The sequence below is a fragment of the Ambystoma mexicanum genome, chromosome 9 (assembly GCF_040938575.1).
Source record: "Ambystoma mexicanum isolate Mex_15411 chromosome 9, UKY_AmexF1_1, whole genome shotgun sequence".
Taxonomy (NCBI): domain Eukaryota; kingdom Metazoa; phylum Chordata; class Amphibia; order Caudata; family Ambystomatidae; genus Ambystoma; species Ambystoma mexicanum.
Window position 1 is genome coordinate 539654330 of NC_090931.1, and position 15953 is coordinate 539670282.

At 48.7% G+C, this 15953-nt stretch overlaps 1 protein-coding gene across 1 annotated transcript in view; it reads right to left on the minus strand.

Moving 5' to 3' along the window:
• The window catches only part of MED13 (mediator complex subunit 13), a 1760496-nt gene that overhangs the window by 1253983 nt on the left and 490560 nt on the right, over positions 1 to 15953 (minus strand). Inside the window, exon 10 of the mRNA XM_069615091.1 lies at positions 11786 to 12002. Coding sequence (XP_069471192.1) covers positions 11786 to 12002 — 217 coding nt within the window. The remainder of the gene's footprint in view (positions 1 to 11785; positions 12003 to 15953) is intronic.

Below are 15953 nucleotides of genomic sequence, written 5' to 3' on the forward strand. Positions count from 1 at the left end.
TCATCAAACATACACTTAAGTCGATCGCAACCCTCTGCTGGATTAGACAAAATAGTCATATCATCAGCATAACAAAACCTTTACCTCACTATCATCAAATCGAAGGCCATGAAGACTCTGTTCTTGTTTAAGGTAAACAATGCGTGGCTGCAATGCTAAATTAAACCAGTAAGGCAACAATGGGCATCCCTGTCCTTCCTGATGAATTTGTTCAATTTTCCCCAAGTCCAAGATGGATCTCATTCCTCAGTCCTTTATCAGAATTAGAAAATAAAAAAAAAAAAAAAAAAAAAAAGTACAAACCCGTGTTCCTCTCCGCTACAGGTACCGGTTCAATGGCATCTCTCTAGCAAGTCTAGAATCTCCTGCATAAGGAGCGGGTCTGGGAAACTTCAAAGAGTTGTTCCCCGGTGAATGACGAAGGTGTGCATAGAAAAAGGCAGGCAGTAACCCTGGGGAATTGTCTCCAGTGCCCAGGCATCTGAAGTAAGCCTGCCATTCTGTCAGATGTTGAGTTAACCTGCCTCCTATTGATGTCTTGTGTTAGAACACCTCAGAGGTTTTGAGGCGGCTGACGCACAGGCTCAGGGTAATGTAGCCCCTGCTTCTGCAGCTTTAGTACCTTTGCTCCGTCCACGATGGGTAAATCGTCTCTAACCTCTTTGAGCTGGCTGTCCTCTGCCTGTTCCGAAGAGCAGCAAAAGGACCGGCCCCTACAGGGCACACCTGTGGGGCTGTTTGGAATTTGTCTTATCGTAGCTACAATGGATTTGGCGGTGGAAGATTGCAACTTCTCCAAACTGTAATCAGCTTTTTTGCCAAATAGATGGGTGCCGTCAAAGGGCATATTCAGAAGTCTGGAGCAAAGCCAGACTTCCGCAACAACGTAAATATGCAGATTGTGGTACTAGCCGCCATGGCTCTGCTTGGTTTGGAGCGACACACACAGCGCCCTTCCATCTTTGATAATGTTCAAGAAACCTTCCCTTTCCCCCCCTTCACGGAGAAAGTCAGCCACCATTGAAGCACACTCCCAAAGGGTGTGGATAAATCTTGCGAGCGTGCAAGTGGCATTAGCAGACATTAGGGCCATGCTGCATGCCGAGAAAATTTTCTGGCCATGGCATCAAACCTTTTATCGCCATGATCCTGCGGGATTGTAGGGTATGCAGACTGTTTACCTGACGAAGTTGCAGCTTGAACTAAGCTTTCTGGGGTCAGGTGCTTTAACAAGTATGGGGGCTATGCAGTTGCTGCCCTATATTTTGCTGTCAGTTTATTGCTGACTGCAGGGATCGCCTACAGCGTTTCCCAGTTTGGAGACACCTTTTGTAAGGCTTTGTGAAAGGGTACGACAGGATCTTCTTGTGGTCCCTGAGGTCATCTTGCTCATACATAGGTGTGGGCCTAGATCACCCCATGTATTCCATCACCCTGTTCGTAAGTGACCTGTAATTACTTTCTGCATGGTCCCCTGGTTCAGGTTTGCTAAAATCCACCTCTGGGCAGGTTGTTATTGTTATTTTGCATTTATATAGCGCCTTATATACCATTGGTATGGTCTGAAGGCGCTGGTAGGTTGAACGCCCTTGGGAACCGAAGTTCAGGTCAGTAGAGAGAGTAGAGGGAGTCCAAAAGTGCGTGTGCGCACCAGGTATGTGTGCAGCTGGTGCGGAAATCGAGTGGTAGCTGCTTCTTAGCTGTAGGTGTGGTGGTTGAGCAGTCAGGAGTATGTGTTCGCTCTGGTCGGTTTTACCCAGAACGAGTGTGGCTGCGTTAGGCCTGAGGAGAACGCCTGGCTGGGGGGTGTGAAACCAGCAATGATTACTTAAGAGTGATGTGGAGTAAGCGGGAGAATGTAGATATGAGAACAGTTATACCGAATGGTGTCATAGTATCTCTGTGTTCTAGATGAGTGGTGGTGTAAGGGGGAGAGTAAGCGTGGGGTGTGGTATGATGTATGTTTTCAAGTGTTTCATTCATTCCAAAGCATATTAAGTATCGTCCGTTGCACATATTCGTCCGTTCCTCATACTCGTCCGCTCCACACATTCGTCCAGTCATTATCATCGTCTAGTGCACACCCTCGTCCAGTCGGCACACTCGTCCAGTCCGCACGCTTTCTTTGGTGCGATTGGGGTGAGAGAGGGTAGGGGGGGTCAGAGGGGGAGACAGAGGCAGCTTTGGTTCTCGCTAGGGCTAGGCGCACAGTTTTTAGGGAGGGGAAAGGGTGCGGTCGGGGGGGGAGGTGGCAGGGGTATGATGGCAAGGCGGGGGGTGGGCGATTGCAGGGTGGGGTGTGGTGTGGTAGTGGGGGGAGCGGGCACGGGCAGTGCTGGTGGGTCGGCAGTGGGGTTCAGGAGATGAGTGGTCTTGGGTTTCTGATGGGCACTGGTGGAGTTGGTGCGCTCGTGATTGGTGTGAGGTTGATTTGGGAGGGTTTTCTGATTGTAGTTCTAGGGTCAGTGACACACTTATAGGTACACTTCTGGGCTCAACTAGTCAAGGACTAATTGGTGCTTCTAAGCAATTGGATATACTTCTAAGTGCAACTTGGTAGGGTTCTAAATGCAATTGGGTACACTTTCTTAATGCAGTTGGGTATACTACTGAGTTGAGCAACTTTCAGAGAGGCTAATGGGCGCAACTTCAACTGTAGTTGGATATACTTCTAAATGCAGGTGGGAACAGTCCTAAATTCAACTTTCTCAGAGAGGGTATTGGGTGCAATTTCTAAATGCAATTGGGTACACTTCTAAATGCAGGTGGGAACAGTTCTAAATTCAGTTTTCAGATAAGCTATTGGGTGCAGCTTCTAAATGCAATTGGGTACACTCCTAAAATGCCGTTGGATACACTTCTAATTGCAAGAGGGAACAATTCTAAATTCAACTTTCACAGAGAGGCTAATAGGGGGCAGCTTCTAAATGCAAACAATTCTAACGCATCTTTCTCAGAGGGCTATCCGGCGTACTTCTAAATGCGATTGGGAACAGTTCTAGATTCAATTTCGTAGAGAGGTTGTTAGAGATTCCATCTAAGTGTGGCGTATGCTAGCAATCATTAGTTGACGTTATACTGCGGGCCATTGAAATGTAGGTTAGAGTGGGCAGGCTATTGGGAACACTTCTAGATTCAATTTTCCAGAGAGGCAATTGGTCACACTTCTAAATGCAACTTTCACAGATAAGCCATTGGGCACATTTCTAAATTCACAGAGGCTGTAGGGCGCACTTTCTAAATGCAAACTTTCACATGCTAACATTCACAATTCCATCTAAGAGTGGACATGCTAGTATTATGGCACTCTGTTATTGGTAGGTGAGATAGAGTGGCGGGGGTTTTCTGGAGTAGAGTGATTGCTCTACTCCCCACCCATGCCACACTCACGGTTTTTGTTGGTGTTTGTTGGCTTCTTTGGCGTCCCCTGCGGACACCTGTTGACACGTCCTGGAGCCGCCTCTGTAGGAAGGTATCAATTCCGCTTGCTTCCTGCAAAGATTCTTGCAGGTCTTTCAATCTGACCACTTCTGGGATCAGATCCTGTGCCATAGGAGCCTTAGACACACTAGACGCAATGGTCTTTCCCCAGCAGAATCCTCTGCCTCCTCATAAATTAAGGCTTTAAAGTAATCTGAGCATGGCAGGGGTGTGTAACCTTTTTCTAGTGAAGGAGCAACAGCAGTCACTACAGGTGGAGAACTACCTGTAAAGGTCGATGTAGACGTCAGTGGCCTCGATGGAATCAAGATTGGCCTCAAGATAGTCGATAGAATCGACTAAGGCTTCAACGTCTTCGAAGGAGTCGAGGGTACTGAACTGACTGACGTCGACGTGTGAGGCATCGATAACCTCTCCTTCGAAAGCCGCTGAAGGCATCGATGACAGTTCTCTGCTTCAACATGGGAGTCAACAAGGACTATATTTTGTGCATCCTAGAGGCATTCTCTCTACTCAAGGGTTTCTCACGCTCTTGATGAGTATGCTTTGCAGTGGTAGACGACTCGCAACTTTTGTGTCTACCAGGTTTTACACCTTGGGTATCGCCTCTAGGTGTCTCCGAGGGAGGAAAGGCTGCGTTCTCGAACACCTGTAACATTTCTTTACATAATTCCTCCCACTGAGCCGGGCAGCTGTTCTTGGAAGGACATGTAACTCTATGGTGAACTGGAGGATGAAGTCGAAGGCGATCTACGACTCCTTTTATTGTGCTGCGAAGCGTATGAGTTATGCGATCCGCTCCAAGATCTAGAACGGGAGTGTTTCTTTTACATCGAGGAGACAACGGTCTCGATAAGGATGCAGTGAATTTGGTTGGGGTAATGGATTTGTTATGCTTACCTCTCTCCAACTTCCTTCTGCACTACCTCAAGGCTTTTGCCGTCATCCATGAGCACTTTTCGCACTCCGAACATGGATGCTCTGCCCCGAGGCACCAAAGAGACCCTGTGGGGATCTGTCGAGGACATCTTTGCCCAACAAACTCTGCATTTTTTTAAGCCAGATCGGGGCGTAGATGGAGCCGATGAAGAGGCCATCTCGAAGTATTGAAGACTTTCTCACAAAAACTCAAAGAATTGCGATTTGACAGAACCGAGAGTTACATTGCAGAAGAACATGAAGCGCGGCAAAACAGAACTGAGCAACATATGCTGCGCAAGACTGACGACATTCAGACAGAGGCCTCCGAGGGACATCGACTCAACAGCCATCAACGTGCAGTGCCCTCTAGTGAAAAAAAACCGAAGCAGCAAGCTGGACGACATGCATTACTCACCGTAATAGCATTTCGGATGGTTGCATCTGCTTATATTCACATGCTGTGTATATAGTCCGACATCAAGTGGTAACCACAGAGAATTGCATATGGTCTTTTGAGGATCGAAAGGGGACGTTGACATGGGTATGCCTGTAATATTATACCTAATGTGACGTGTAGTGTACCCAAGATCCCTCATGCATCGAGGTCCCTCCGATTCCATTTTCTTTGCCATGAGGGAGCCTAATGACCATCTTGAGTGAGTACATAAAAGAAAGTAGTACGACGTCTATGTTCCTTCCACCCGAGCGGGAAGGGTGGGCGCATGTGAATCTAAGCAGATACAACCATCAGAAAAGCTATTACGGTGAGTAATGCAGGTCTTCTGATGCTTGTTAATCTGCTTAGAATCATATGCTGTGCATAGACTAGCAAGCAGTACCTGGAGGTGGGTTTTGAGAAGGAACAGTAGTGAAAAGATGTCTTAGTACTGTTTGTCCCATCTGATAATCAGAGCTGGAATGAGTGTCTAGGCAATAGTGTCTTGTAAAAGTGTGTACAGAACTCCAAGTTTCTGCTTTGCAAATTGACTCTAGGGGAACATTTGCAATGAAAGCTTTGGAAGCCCCAGTGCCTCAAGTAGAATGTGCTCTAGGCTTGAAGGGCAGTTCTCTTAGCAAGAGAGAAACAGTGTGATGCATTTTACAATCCACCTCGAGATGGCTGCTTTAGAGACGGGATGCCATTCTCTACCAGCTGCCACTGAAAAGAAAAACTGGTTTGTTTTCCTCAGTGGTTTAGTCTTTCCCAGGTAAAACCGGACTGCCCTGTGCACATCTAATGTATGTAGGATTCTTTGACATGTTGGGAGGGTTATGGAAGAAAGTAGGCAGTTCTGTTGATTGGTTCACATGGAAGTTCGAAAAATATAGGCACAAATCGAGGGTGAGTGCGCAAAACCACCTTCTCTCTGAACTGTAACAAAAGGGTCTAGAACTGAAAGGGCTGTAGTTCACTGACCCTTCGCATAGGAGTAATAGCCACTAGGAAGCCTGTTATATGGGTAAGACCCTCGAGTCTTGCCTTATGCATAAGCTCAAAGAGGGACCCCATGAGTCTAGTCAATACAACAACATTTAGGTCCCATCTGGGAGCTGGGTTAGAAATGGGGGGGATGAATTCTTTTAACCCCTTCCATGAAAGCCTTAATAACTGGTATCTTCCACCACAACAGCTTCTGTTGTGACGTACAGTAGGCTGAGAGTGCAGCTAAGTGAACCTTCAGGGAATTAAAAACCAGGCCAGAGTCTAGCAAGTAAGTCAGGTACAACACAATATGAGTAGGAGAGCAGTCAATGGGATTGACGCCCTTGACATTACACCAGATAACAAAACGCTTCTATTTACTGGAGTAGCAATATGGGATGTTAAGTTTTCTTGCCTCCCTAAGTATGTCCATGCAGCTCTGAGGAAGTTGTAGGTGTCCGAAATCTATGACCTCAGGAGCCAGGCCCCTAAGTTCAGGGTTTGCAGGCATGGGTGTAGCGTTTCTCCCTTGTCCTGCAACTTGCATGTGGCAAAGAGGGGCTTATCGGCTTAAGAAGCGCTGGAGGATCTGGAGAAGACAACCTAAGGTGCAAGGATAGAAGTCTCTCAGGGCCCTGCAGGACCCGGACAGGGCGAGACCATACCCCTAGAGACTGCCCTTTGAGGGGGCCAGCGATCGCCTGCCGGCTCTGGGGTCTGCAGGAAGGAAGTGGCTGCCCCACAGTGTAGTGAAATCCATGGCAGCCCCATGCGGCATTCAGACCTCCGTCTGCAATCCCTCCTCAAGGTGGAGCGGGCTAGGAGAAAAAGAACATGTTAAAGGGCTCACACGATGCAAACGCCTGTATCTCGCCGACCCTGCATGCAGAGGTGAGCACCACCAACAGTGTCATCAGCCAGATGCCCACAAAGGACATTGTCTCAAAGGGCTTGCAGTGAAAGGCCATCAGAACCACATTAAATTGCAGACCGGATGCGGCATATGCAACAGAGGAAAAAGCCTGGACAATCCGTTGAGGTGGGCCTTAACAATCGGGCCGGCCGATGAAAAAACATTTTCTGGGGAATTCTTGTCACCTGAAGGTGACAGGTGCAGAGAATGCTAGCATGTCTAGCAGGAGATGGGGTTCAGCCCATTTTCGCAAGCCCAGTGGGAAAACCTAGTCTAGTTGCTCATATACTGGGATCGAGTAGACTGCTTCCTGTATGATGTCCTAGTTGTCATCTGAAAATTGGTGCCACCCTTCTTGGTCAGGTAAAACAGTCAGGTAATTGTCCGTCCAGACCAGAACCGCTTTGCCCCCGATGAGTGGCAGAAAAGCTTGGACCGCCAGGCCCACTGCCCCGAGCTTGAGCAGCAGAATTATGCGCTTGAGGGTTTCCTCCATGGACCATGCACCCCCGAACCTGAAAGAGGAGTCTCTTGTAACTACCAAGGTTGGCTCTGGCCAGGTAAAGAGAGCTCCGACTGCCATATTGCAGTCCAACAGCCACCAGTGAAGATCCTGGAGAAGCAGGCTATTGGGTTCCTGTCCAACAGACCCTGCCTCCTGTTGCCAATTGGATGCCAGGTGGAACTGGAGGCACCTTATCTTGGAGGTGGGCAAGTTGCACCGCGAGCATGCCAGATGCCATCAGTCCCAGAAGGTGCTAGAACCACTATGCGGAGATGGTCGAGCTGGCTATTAACTGCCTCACTGCCTTGCTCTCAGGAGTGGGGAACACCAGCCAAGCCACTTTGTCCCAGCACACTCCCAGAAAGACCAGCTCCTGGGCAGTAGTCAACCGCAAATTTGTCGTCAGTTGCGGAAAAACACCATCTGGTGCAGAACGCCATTGGCAAGTGTGCACCGCACCCTCGGGGGAGCTGGCCCCGACCAGCCAGTCGTCCGGGTACGGGTATAAGAGACGGCCCTCCAGTCAGAGGAGGCAAGCAACCACATTCATCAGCTTCGTGAACACCTGAGGGGCCAAGTTGAGACTGAAAGGGAGCACCTTGCACTGGAAGTGGTACTACAATCATGAAACACAAACCCCTGATTTGGCTTGTCAATGGGGTCATGAAGGTATGCATCCTTGAGGTCTAGGGAACACATGTAGTCCACAGCACACAGGGATTCCAATGTGTGCGGGAGTATTCATCTTGAAGCATTCGAGAGGTAAAGACGGATTGAGAAATGACAGGTCCAGGACTATCCCCTCAGGCCAACCTGGTTGTTCTTGGGTACCGCAACATTCCTGGAGTAGAAACTGAAGCCCCTGCCTGAGTGGGGGACCGGTTCCACCACCTGCATATCCAAAAAAGAACGATCGTACGAATATACAGCCGGCTCCCCTACTTGGGAGCTGTGTTCTTAAAACACGGCGTCACTGTGTCTTGGTAGGGGCAGAGGAGGGTGCGTGGAGAAAAACATGCAAAGTCCTCTCTGCTGCTTTCTCCCGTTGTCACTGGGCGACCAATCAGGCTACCGCATACCAATGTCCTGGAACCCCTTGAAGCTGGTGAAAGCACAGGGTTTAAATTTGGTGCTGCCCTGAGACTGATGGAAGGCCTTTTGACCTGGCTTTGTCCGGATGGCCAAGGACTTGGCGGTTTGAGTGGAGATTTTCTTCTTGGTCAACTAGTCATGGGTCGAATAATGAGAAGCCAACACTCTCGAAGGGCAGGACTAGGACCCGCTCTTGCATGTCGGATGAAAATTTAGTGGCATGCATCCACACCGTCCTCATCGACACCCAGGCACAGCCCTCTTACAGCTGGGTCTATGTGGGAGACCGAAGACTCCATGAAGTCCTGCGCAATGGCCTGGGAATCCGCCAGACCAGCCTTTAAAAAGGCAGCGTGCCTCTCTGGAGGGTGGTCAGGCAGATCATACCAGAGCTCCCGCCACAGCTTCTGGTTAGCCATGGCTGAAAGTGCATCAGCATTGGCCTGCTGCAGATTTAGCCACGATATGGCATAACGTATGCCCCAAGACTCAAGGACCTTGTTTTCCTTAGATAGGCAGCAAGAGGTGGCTCCCGAGGAGGAAGATTAAGAAAATGGTTTAGAAAAGAGTGGTCACAGCCACCAGTGAAGAATCCGGCAGAGGATGGGAGGCCAGAAGGACGGCTTCCCAGTCCGTCATCCTGAACCTGCTGTCCAACTTCTTGTTCATCTGGGTGTTGGCCCTGGGCTTCACCCAGACCTTTTTTTGCCAACTGCAGGACATCTTTCAGCAAGAGCAGACTATGGTGTGCTTGCGCAAAACGTGTGCTTGCGCAAAACGTCTGCTAGCACTCCCGACTCCCAGGGGGCTTCTTCGGACAGAGTCCGTCCCCCACTCGCAAGAACTCTACTGAGCCCTCAAGGCAGTCATGAAAGGCCTTAACGGATAACGACGGTACATCGTCCTGGGCGTCGGTCATCAAAGTCATTGCGCCGCCACCTAAATCCCCAAACCCCCCTCACGCCGCCACCCTTTTATTTTTACAGAAGGAGGGGAGTCCGGGCACTAGGACACAGGTGCCGGCTGAGTGCCCCCTGCCCTCCCCCCCCTACGTTTGGAGCCTAAAACCGGTCCAACGGCTGTTGACAGGGAGACGGTGGTACAGGAGGCGGATGGGTCTAGACAACCAGTAAGGTCTGGCCCAGGGGGTGGGACAGGCACTGGTACCAGAAAAGCCAGAGGAACAGGCAGAGGGCATAGAGGAGGCGGATGGGGAAGCACCACCGGCAGGATCACCTCCTTCACTTTGTCCTTAAGGAGCCCTGTCATCTGAGGGTAGTGCATGAGGAGGAGGAAGTGCTCGAAGAAGAGATCCTCACTAGTAGATCCCTAGGGGCCCAGCCCTCCGAGGAGCTGGGTGTCTGCTCCTGGTCAAATCGCTGAGGCACTTTAGGTGTGTAGCCGTAAGGCTGCGATGGGTAGATGTACCCCTGACGAGACCAGATGCCTGTACCATACAGTCCGCTGCCGCTTCCAGAGGGACGGGGACTGGAACGTTCTTGCAATGCCCATTCAATGGGCTAGAGCACGGGTGGGCCACTACCAAATCCAAAATGGCCACCGGCCGAGCAGGCTCCACCACATGCCCATTCGTAATTTTTGTAACCTTGCAACATGGTCTTGGCGGGAGGGAAAGAAAGGCCATGAGAGGGCTCAGACATGGGAGGACTCCTTGGGTCCTGTACCCGAAACAGAAGCGTCAACCTCAGATCACTGGTAGGCGCTGAGCCCTTGGCCGGGTGTCTAGTTGTCATAACGGCTGGATTCACAACCTCGGAGCGAGCTTCGGTAGGCTGTGGCACAAATTTCAAATCTTTCTGTAATACTCTGTTCTCTTGGCCACTTAAAATCCTATTAGAGATGTTGACTACTAGGTTGTCCTCGCTTGATGTCTCGTTTGGAATCCTGGTCCTGGGCCTTTTCCTCTTCCCCCTCCTCATTCTCTTCCTCCTCTGTTGTGGTCTAAAAAAGTTTGACTGATGTCTTGCACTGGATCCGACTGCTTCCTCTCTGTCGCTACTACCTGATGCTTGTGGTGGGTTTTGAGTTAATACTAAGGAACACAACAGTGTACCCAGAAAAAGAGTAGCAATGTGTGCACTATCAGTCTGTTCTGGGGTAGGTTTCAAAAGCAGCGTTTAAATTTTTTTTTTTAAAAAGGGTGAATGGTCCCCTAAAGCACTCTACTCAAAAGGTCAGTGTGTTGCTGTTCAAAAGCAAAAATGAAAAGAAAAAAAAATAAACGGGAGACTCCACCATACACTGATAACCTAAGGCCAACCTGTGCGCTGCAATATATTACAGAATTGAAGGGGTCTCATTGAACTCAATGTTTGAATATAGCCAGCACAAATTTACTACACTTGGGGTCACGCCATGTAGAAGTTTGTCCATCTTGCAGGACCATTGAAATACCTTACTCAGTTGCCTCCAGAAAGGAATTGCAGAACCAGTATATCACAGAAAACTAGGCTCCTAACGATCTGTCCATTAAATGCCAGAAACTGCTGTAGTGTGTCTGATGGAACAGCACAGAACCCATCTTCAGCAAACAAGGATACAGGGAGTCACATGCAGCACAAGTGATTTAGTGTGTATGGGGAATCAAATTCAGAGATCTGCCTGGTAATCTGAAAATATTTTCCCCTGCCAAATGGGAAGAATCACTGGAAAACAGCATGGCGATGAAGAATAAAAAAAAAAGTATATGCAGATATGCAAAAGATCTATGCTGAGTAGGTATTCAATACAGTTGGTGTATATTAAGGGACTGGCTGAGGGTGAAGGAAGAGTGTGCCAGAGGCATTCAATCCTCTGGGGAGGATAGCTCAAGAGCAACGGGTTAACCTTGGAAGCAAGACCACGCAGAGCAATACGGGTTCGAGCCCCAGGTCCACGCTTACAAACCTCTGGGTATGAAGTGTGTTATAAATAACCAATTACAAATCAAGGTTATTTGCTGTGCAAAAAGGTTTTGGTCCCGTCCCCATAGGATGACTACCATGTGTATGGGGGAAAGGAGAGAAGACTGGAGTCTGGGCTCTTTGGCAGAGTTTAGTTGGTTTTACAGGGAATCACTGCTTCAGAGTTCTGGTTTTATATAGAAAGATAAATAGAATACTAGCTTTCAAGACTTTTCCTACTATTGCTACAATAGCAAATATGCCAAAAAATGTTTTTTTTAAGGATTGACATTAGTGAAGATGAGTGGTTAGGCTACCGCCCCCACCCCACCTGCTACCTATTCCCTACCAGAACATTCCTTTTAGTTTTTGGATACATTTAATGAGCCACAAGAAAAACTGTCATGCCACTGAAAGTAGTCATCTGTCAGCACAAAACATGAAAAGCCACAAATTAGCTGCATGATGGCTACTTGTTTCAAATACCACTCGTTTACAATGACTTAAAAGTTCAAACATATTCCAACTTAAGAAGCACTGGATTTGATCAATGAAAGTATGAACTGAACAAAAATGCTATCACCAACCTTGTGTTTTTTACCAATGTCACGGTCTCCCATCGGTCTGTCTTTCTTTGGATCAGAAAATATGAGCTCATCATCTCCATCAACAAAGGCATAAGGATCAATTTCAGGCTCATGGTCCATATCCGTTACGACTGCAGTAATGTACTGGTTTTTGCTTTGATACTGGTGCACTATTTCATCTGAAACCTTTAAAGGCCTCATAAATTGCACCATTAACCTGCACACAAAAAAAGAAAAACACATTAGCAGGGTTTATGTATAAGCAAACCAAAGACAGCATTATGGATGGAGAGATTCTCCCCAGACAGACCCTCGACCACTATCACAGAAAAGAGTAATGGTCTGCCCAAGGGGTCTGCTTTATTCATTGAAATATAAATTACAAATTGAATGACACTTGAGAGATCATGAATACTGGGCTTCAGATTAAGATTGAAGACAAACCCAAAATTGGGACGACTAATCAGGCACGCAATACAAATACACCTCTCATCCGACTGCTGCTCATAGCCAGGATAACATCAAAAACACTTTCTAAATTTAAAGTCCATGATTTCAAATATTCACATTGTTGGGGAGAATTCTCAGAAATGTGCCAATTCCCTCCACCTTAGAGACACCAAGCGGTTTTGCTGGATTTTGAGGACTTGATTTTTTTAACCTGGAGAGAGCGAGACCCTTTTTTACCCCACTCACCCATGTGATTTCTAAGCTCTGTGTTGCTTTTGGTTAGGGAGCATGACAAACTCCATGGGCATCTTTTTCATTGCGTCACACAGCACTTCAATGCAGTGGCAGATTTCCCCAATGTTTAAATACCTTCTGTGGGATAAACTACTGTTTCCCAGAGCAGTGAAGTGACATCGACTTTACTTCCATTTGTAACTTTCTAGACCCAGCACACACTATCTCACAAAAGGTTGCTGGAGGGTTTACCTAGTATCCACTTTGTGTAGCTTCTCATGTAACATTTTTATGTTGCCCTTTTCTCACTGAATGGCTGGTGGCAGTGGTTTTGTTCTAACTACCGTGGTGTGCAGTTACCGCAGGCTGCGTTTGCAGCTGCAGTAAACTCGCCGAAGGGTGCCATTTTTGTCAAAATGGCCCTGGTCTTTTTTCGCCATTTCTTTGTGGAAAGGTCCTTCTTGAGACTTACTCTGCACGCCAAACTAGGTTTAGTCCCATTGTTCGCTTTGCCTTTGGCGGGATTCACGAGTGAAGCCCGCCTCTGGCTCCAGGGTGTCTAGGGTAGGCAGGAAGTGAGAGAGATGCCCAAAACTCCCTGTGCTTAGTCTCCTAGGAGACCCAAATGCACTCTGTAGCGATTGGCCGGCTGACTGTCCGGCAAGGACAGGCACCCTGCTGGGTGACTGACAGCTAGGCTGGAATGAAAGGGAGAGAACTGAATAAAAAGGAGAGGCTTTTGGCTTGGAAGGCAGAGTCGACCACTGGACAAAGGAATCCGAAGAAGAACTTGAAGAGACGCCTGCTGCAACTCCTGGACCGCTGGTTTGCCCGGTGAAGCCCTGCTGCTATGCTGAAACACCAAATCCGTATCGAAAGAGAAGCCCCTGCAAGGACGACTTCTCCCCTTGAGTTGGTGGGACCAATCAACTCCAAAGTAAGCCACTCTGATGGAATGGGCTCTCGGCCGGCCTGATAATAGTCTGTTGGCCAAGTGATGCCAATGCACGAAGAAACCAGAGAGTCACCTGGAGATGGACGCCTTCAATAGGGCGTTCCCATGCCCTACAGGTCCATGGATGAAGAAAAGCTGAGAAGTCACATGAAAATCTTTAGTGCATGCCACATGGAATTTCAAGGCACGCAATCCATCCAGTGAATGCAAGGACCTTTCAGTATGTGCAGAAGGGTTTGCAAAGAAAAAATGCTAAGACAAAGGTGTGCATGAATGAAAGTCAGACTGGACCATTGGCATGAAGGACTGATGAATTCGTAGAACCACCTTGGATTGGTGGAAAGAAATATAGAGGCTTACAGAAGAGAGCCTGGATTTCTCCAACAAGCCTGGCCGAGGTGAGGCAGTCTTTCATGGGAGGAACCTCAAAGATGTCCGATGCATAGACTCAAACGAGTCCCCATCAGTTTGGAGAGGGCCACGTTCCACTCACACGCCGGGGCAAGACATTTCACTGGAGGGAATGTCCTAAAGTGGCCCTTGAGGAACTCCTTCAAAAGTCTGAAAGACCACAGGGAGAGCTTGCCAGCAGCCTGGGTAAACAAGGATATTGCAGCTAAGTGCACTTTGATGGATGCATGAGCAAGGCCAGCCTTAGCCAGTGAGAACGCAAGGCAGCAGTAGGACACGCTGTGGCGAGATCTTCGGTGACTGGCATCACACTGTACAGTGCTTCCACTTGTGTTTGTAGCATGCAAGAGTTGGCAGATTGCTGACCTTGGATAGAATCTTGGACTCAAACAGCAGTGAGAAATTACCAAATTCTAAGGCTGCAGGAGCCAGGTTGAACGGTTCAGGGATGCTTAGATTGCCCCTCCTTCTCTGGATAGCAGGTCTGGAAAAGGGGGCAGCTTGGTGGCCGGAACCACCAACAGGTGAAGAAGGACCAAGTACCAAATCTGTCTGGGCCATGACGGTACAATGAGTATCATCTTGTATATGTTCATCACAGGTAGGAGCAGCGGAATTGGCGGAAATGTGTAAAGGAATAGGTCTTCCCACAGGAATGAGAAGGCGATTCTGAGACTCCTCACAAGAGGCTACACGCTGGCAAGCTGTTGGCACTTGGTATTGACTGCTGTTACAATCAGGTGGATCTGGGGCTAGCCCCACTCACTGAAGATCCAAGAGGCTTAAGCTTGCTAGAACCCCCCCCCCCCACCCGTGGCATGGCAGCAGTTACCGGATGAGTCTGCAATGGTGTTCTCAACGTCTGCCAGGTGGAACGGGACCAGAACATCCGGTGAGCAATGACCAAGCACCACAGGTTGTGCCTCCAGAAAGATTACGGGCAACCTTGTCCCACTCTGCTTCTTGATGTAATACATTGCGGTAGTGTCCATGAAGATCCTGACCACCTTTCACAAGAGCCCAAAAAACTGCCTGTGGGGTGTTGATCAGGTCACCTGATGCCCAGGGGCCCTGACTGGAATTCCCTGAGACACGAGGGGGCGAATTGACCTCCAATACAGGACCTGGCAGAAAGCTCGATTAAGGGCTATCCTGTCCTTCCAAGAACCAGAGATATGCTCCCACCTGCTGTCGAGGAGCTCAAGTGGTCTCATATGTAGTCTGCAAGGAGGGACCAGATGCAAGAGGACATCATCCCCAAAAGGGATTTGATGGACCGGACTGTAAGATTGCGGGCATCATTTCCTCCGCTGGGGATGCCAGGCACCAGACTGTTGAGCCAGGCCCCCAGGAACAGAGCGGCTTGGGACGGCACCAGGTCTGAACCATCTCCACTATATGCTGTACCGCCTAGGTGTGAGAACGAGACCGGACCAGGCAATTAACCAGGTAGTGGTAGGCCCCGCTTCCTTCCATCCAATGAAGGAACGCCACCATTGGGTCTTGGCACTAGCTAAAAAACCTTGGGGCTTATTTGAGACCGAAGGCAGTGCCTTGAATTGGCAAAGTCTTCCTTAGATGACCAACCTTAGAAATTGCTGATGTTTTGGGTGAATGGTGATGTGGAAATATGCATCCTCCAGATCAAGCATCACCAGGGAATCTCCCTCCTATAGTTAGTTGGCTGAGCAGGTGCTGCAACGGGACCATCCTGAACTTCTGGAACTACAGGAATTTGATGAGCCAACCCAAGTCCAGGATGGGCCTCCACCCGTGTGACTTCTTGCGAACCAGAAAGTATCTGTACTATACCCTGGAACCCCAGAGCCGTCCAGACTGGTTCCATTGCCCATTTCAGCAGCATAGCCTGAACTTCCTGGAGTTGGGCTCCATGCTGTCACAGGAGGAATGCGGGGACAATTGTTCAACTCGAGCGAACGTGCATGTCCTTCCACAGCAATTTTCAGTGGCAAGAGGGGCAAAATTTAAATGAGTGTTATCCATTGTTTTTTAAGGGCAGATGGGCAAGAACAAAAAGAAAGGGGATGATCGAATAAGCATTCTCTAACGAGGTCACTCAAGAACCTACCCCCTCTCCCTGTTATGGGCCGAAGCCCT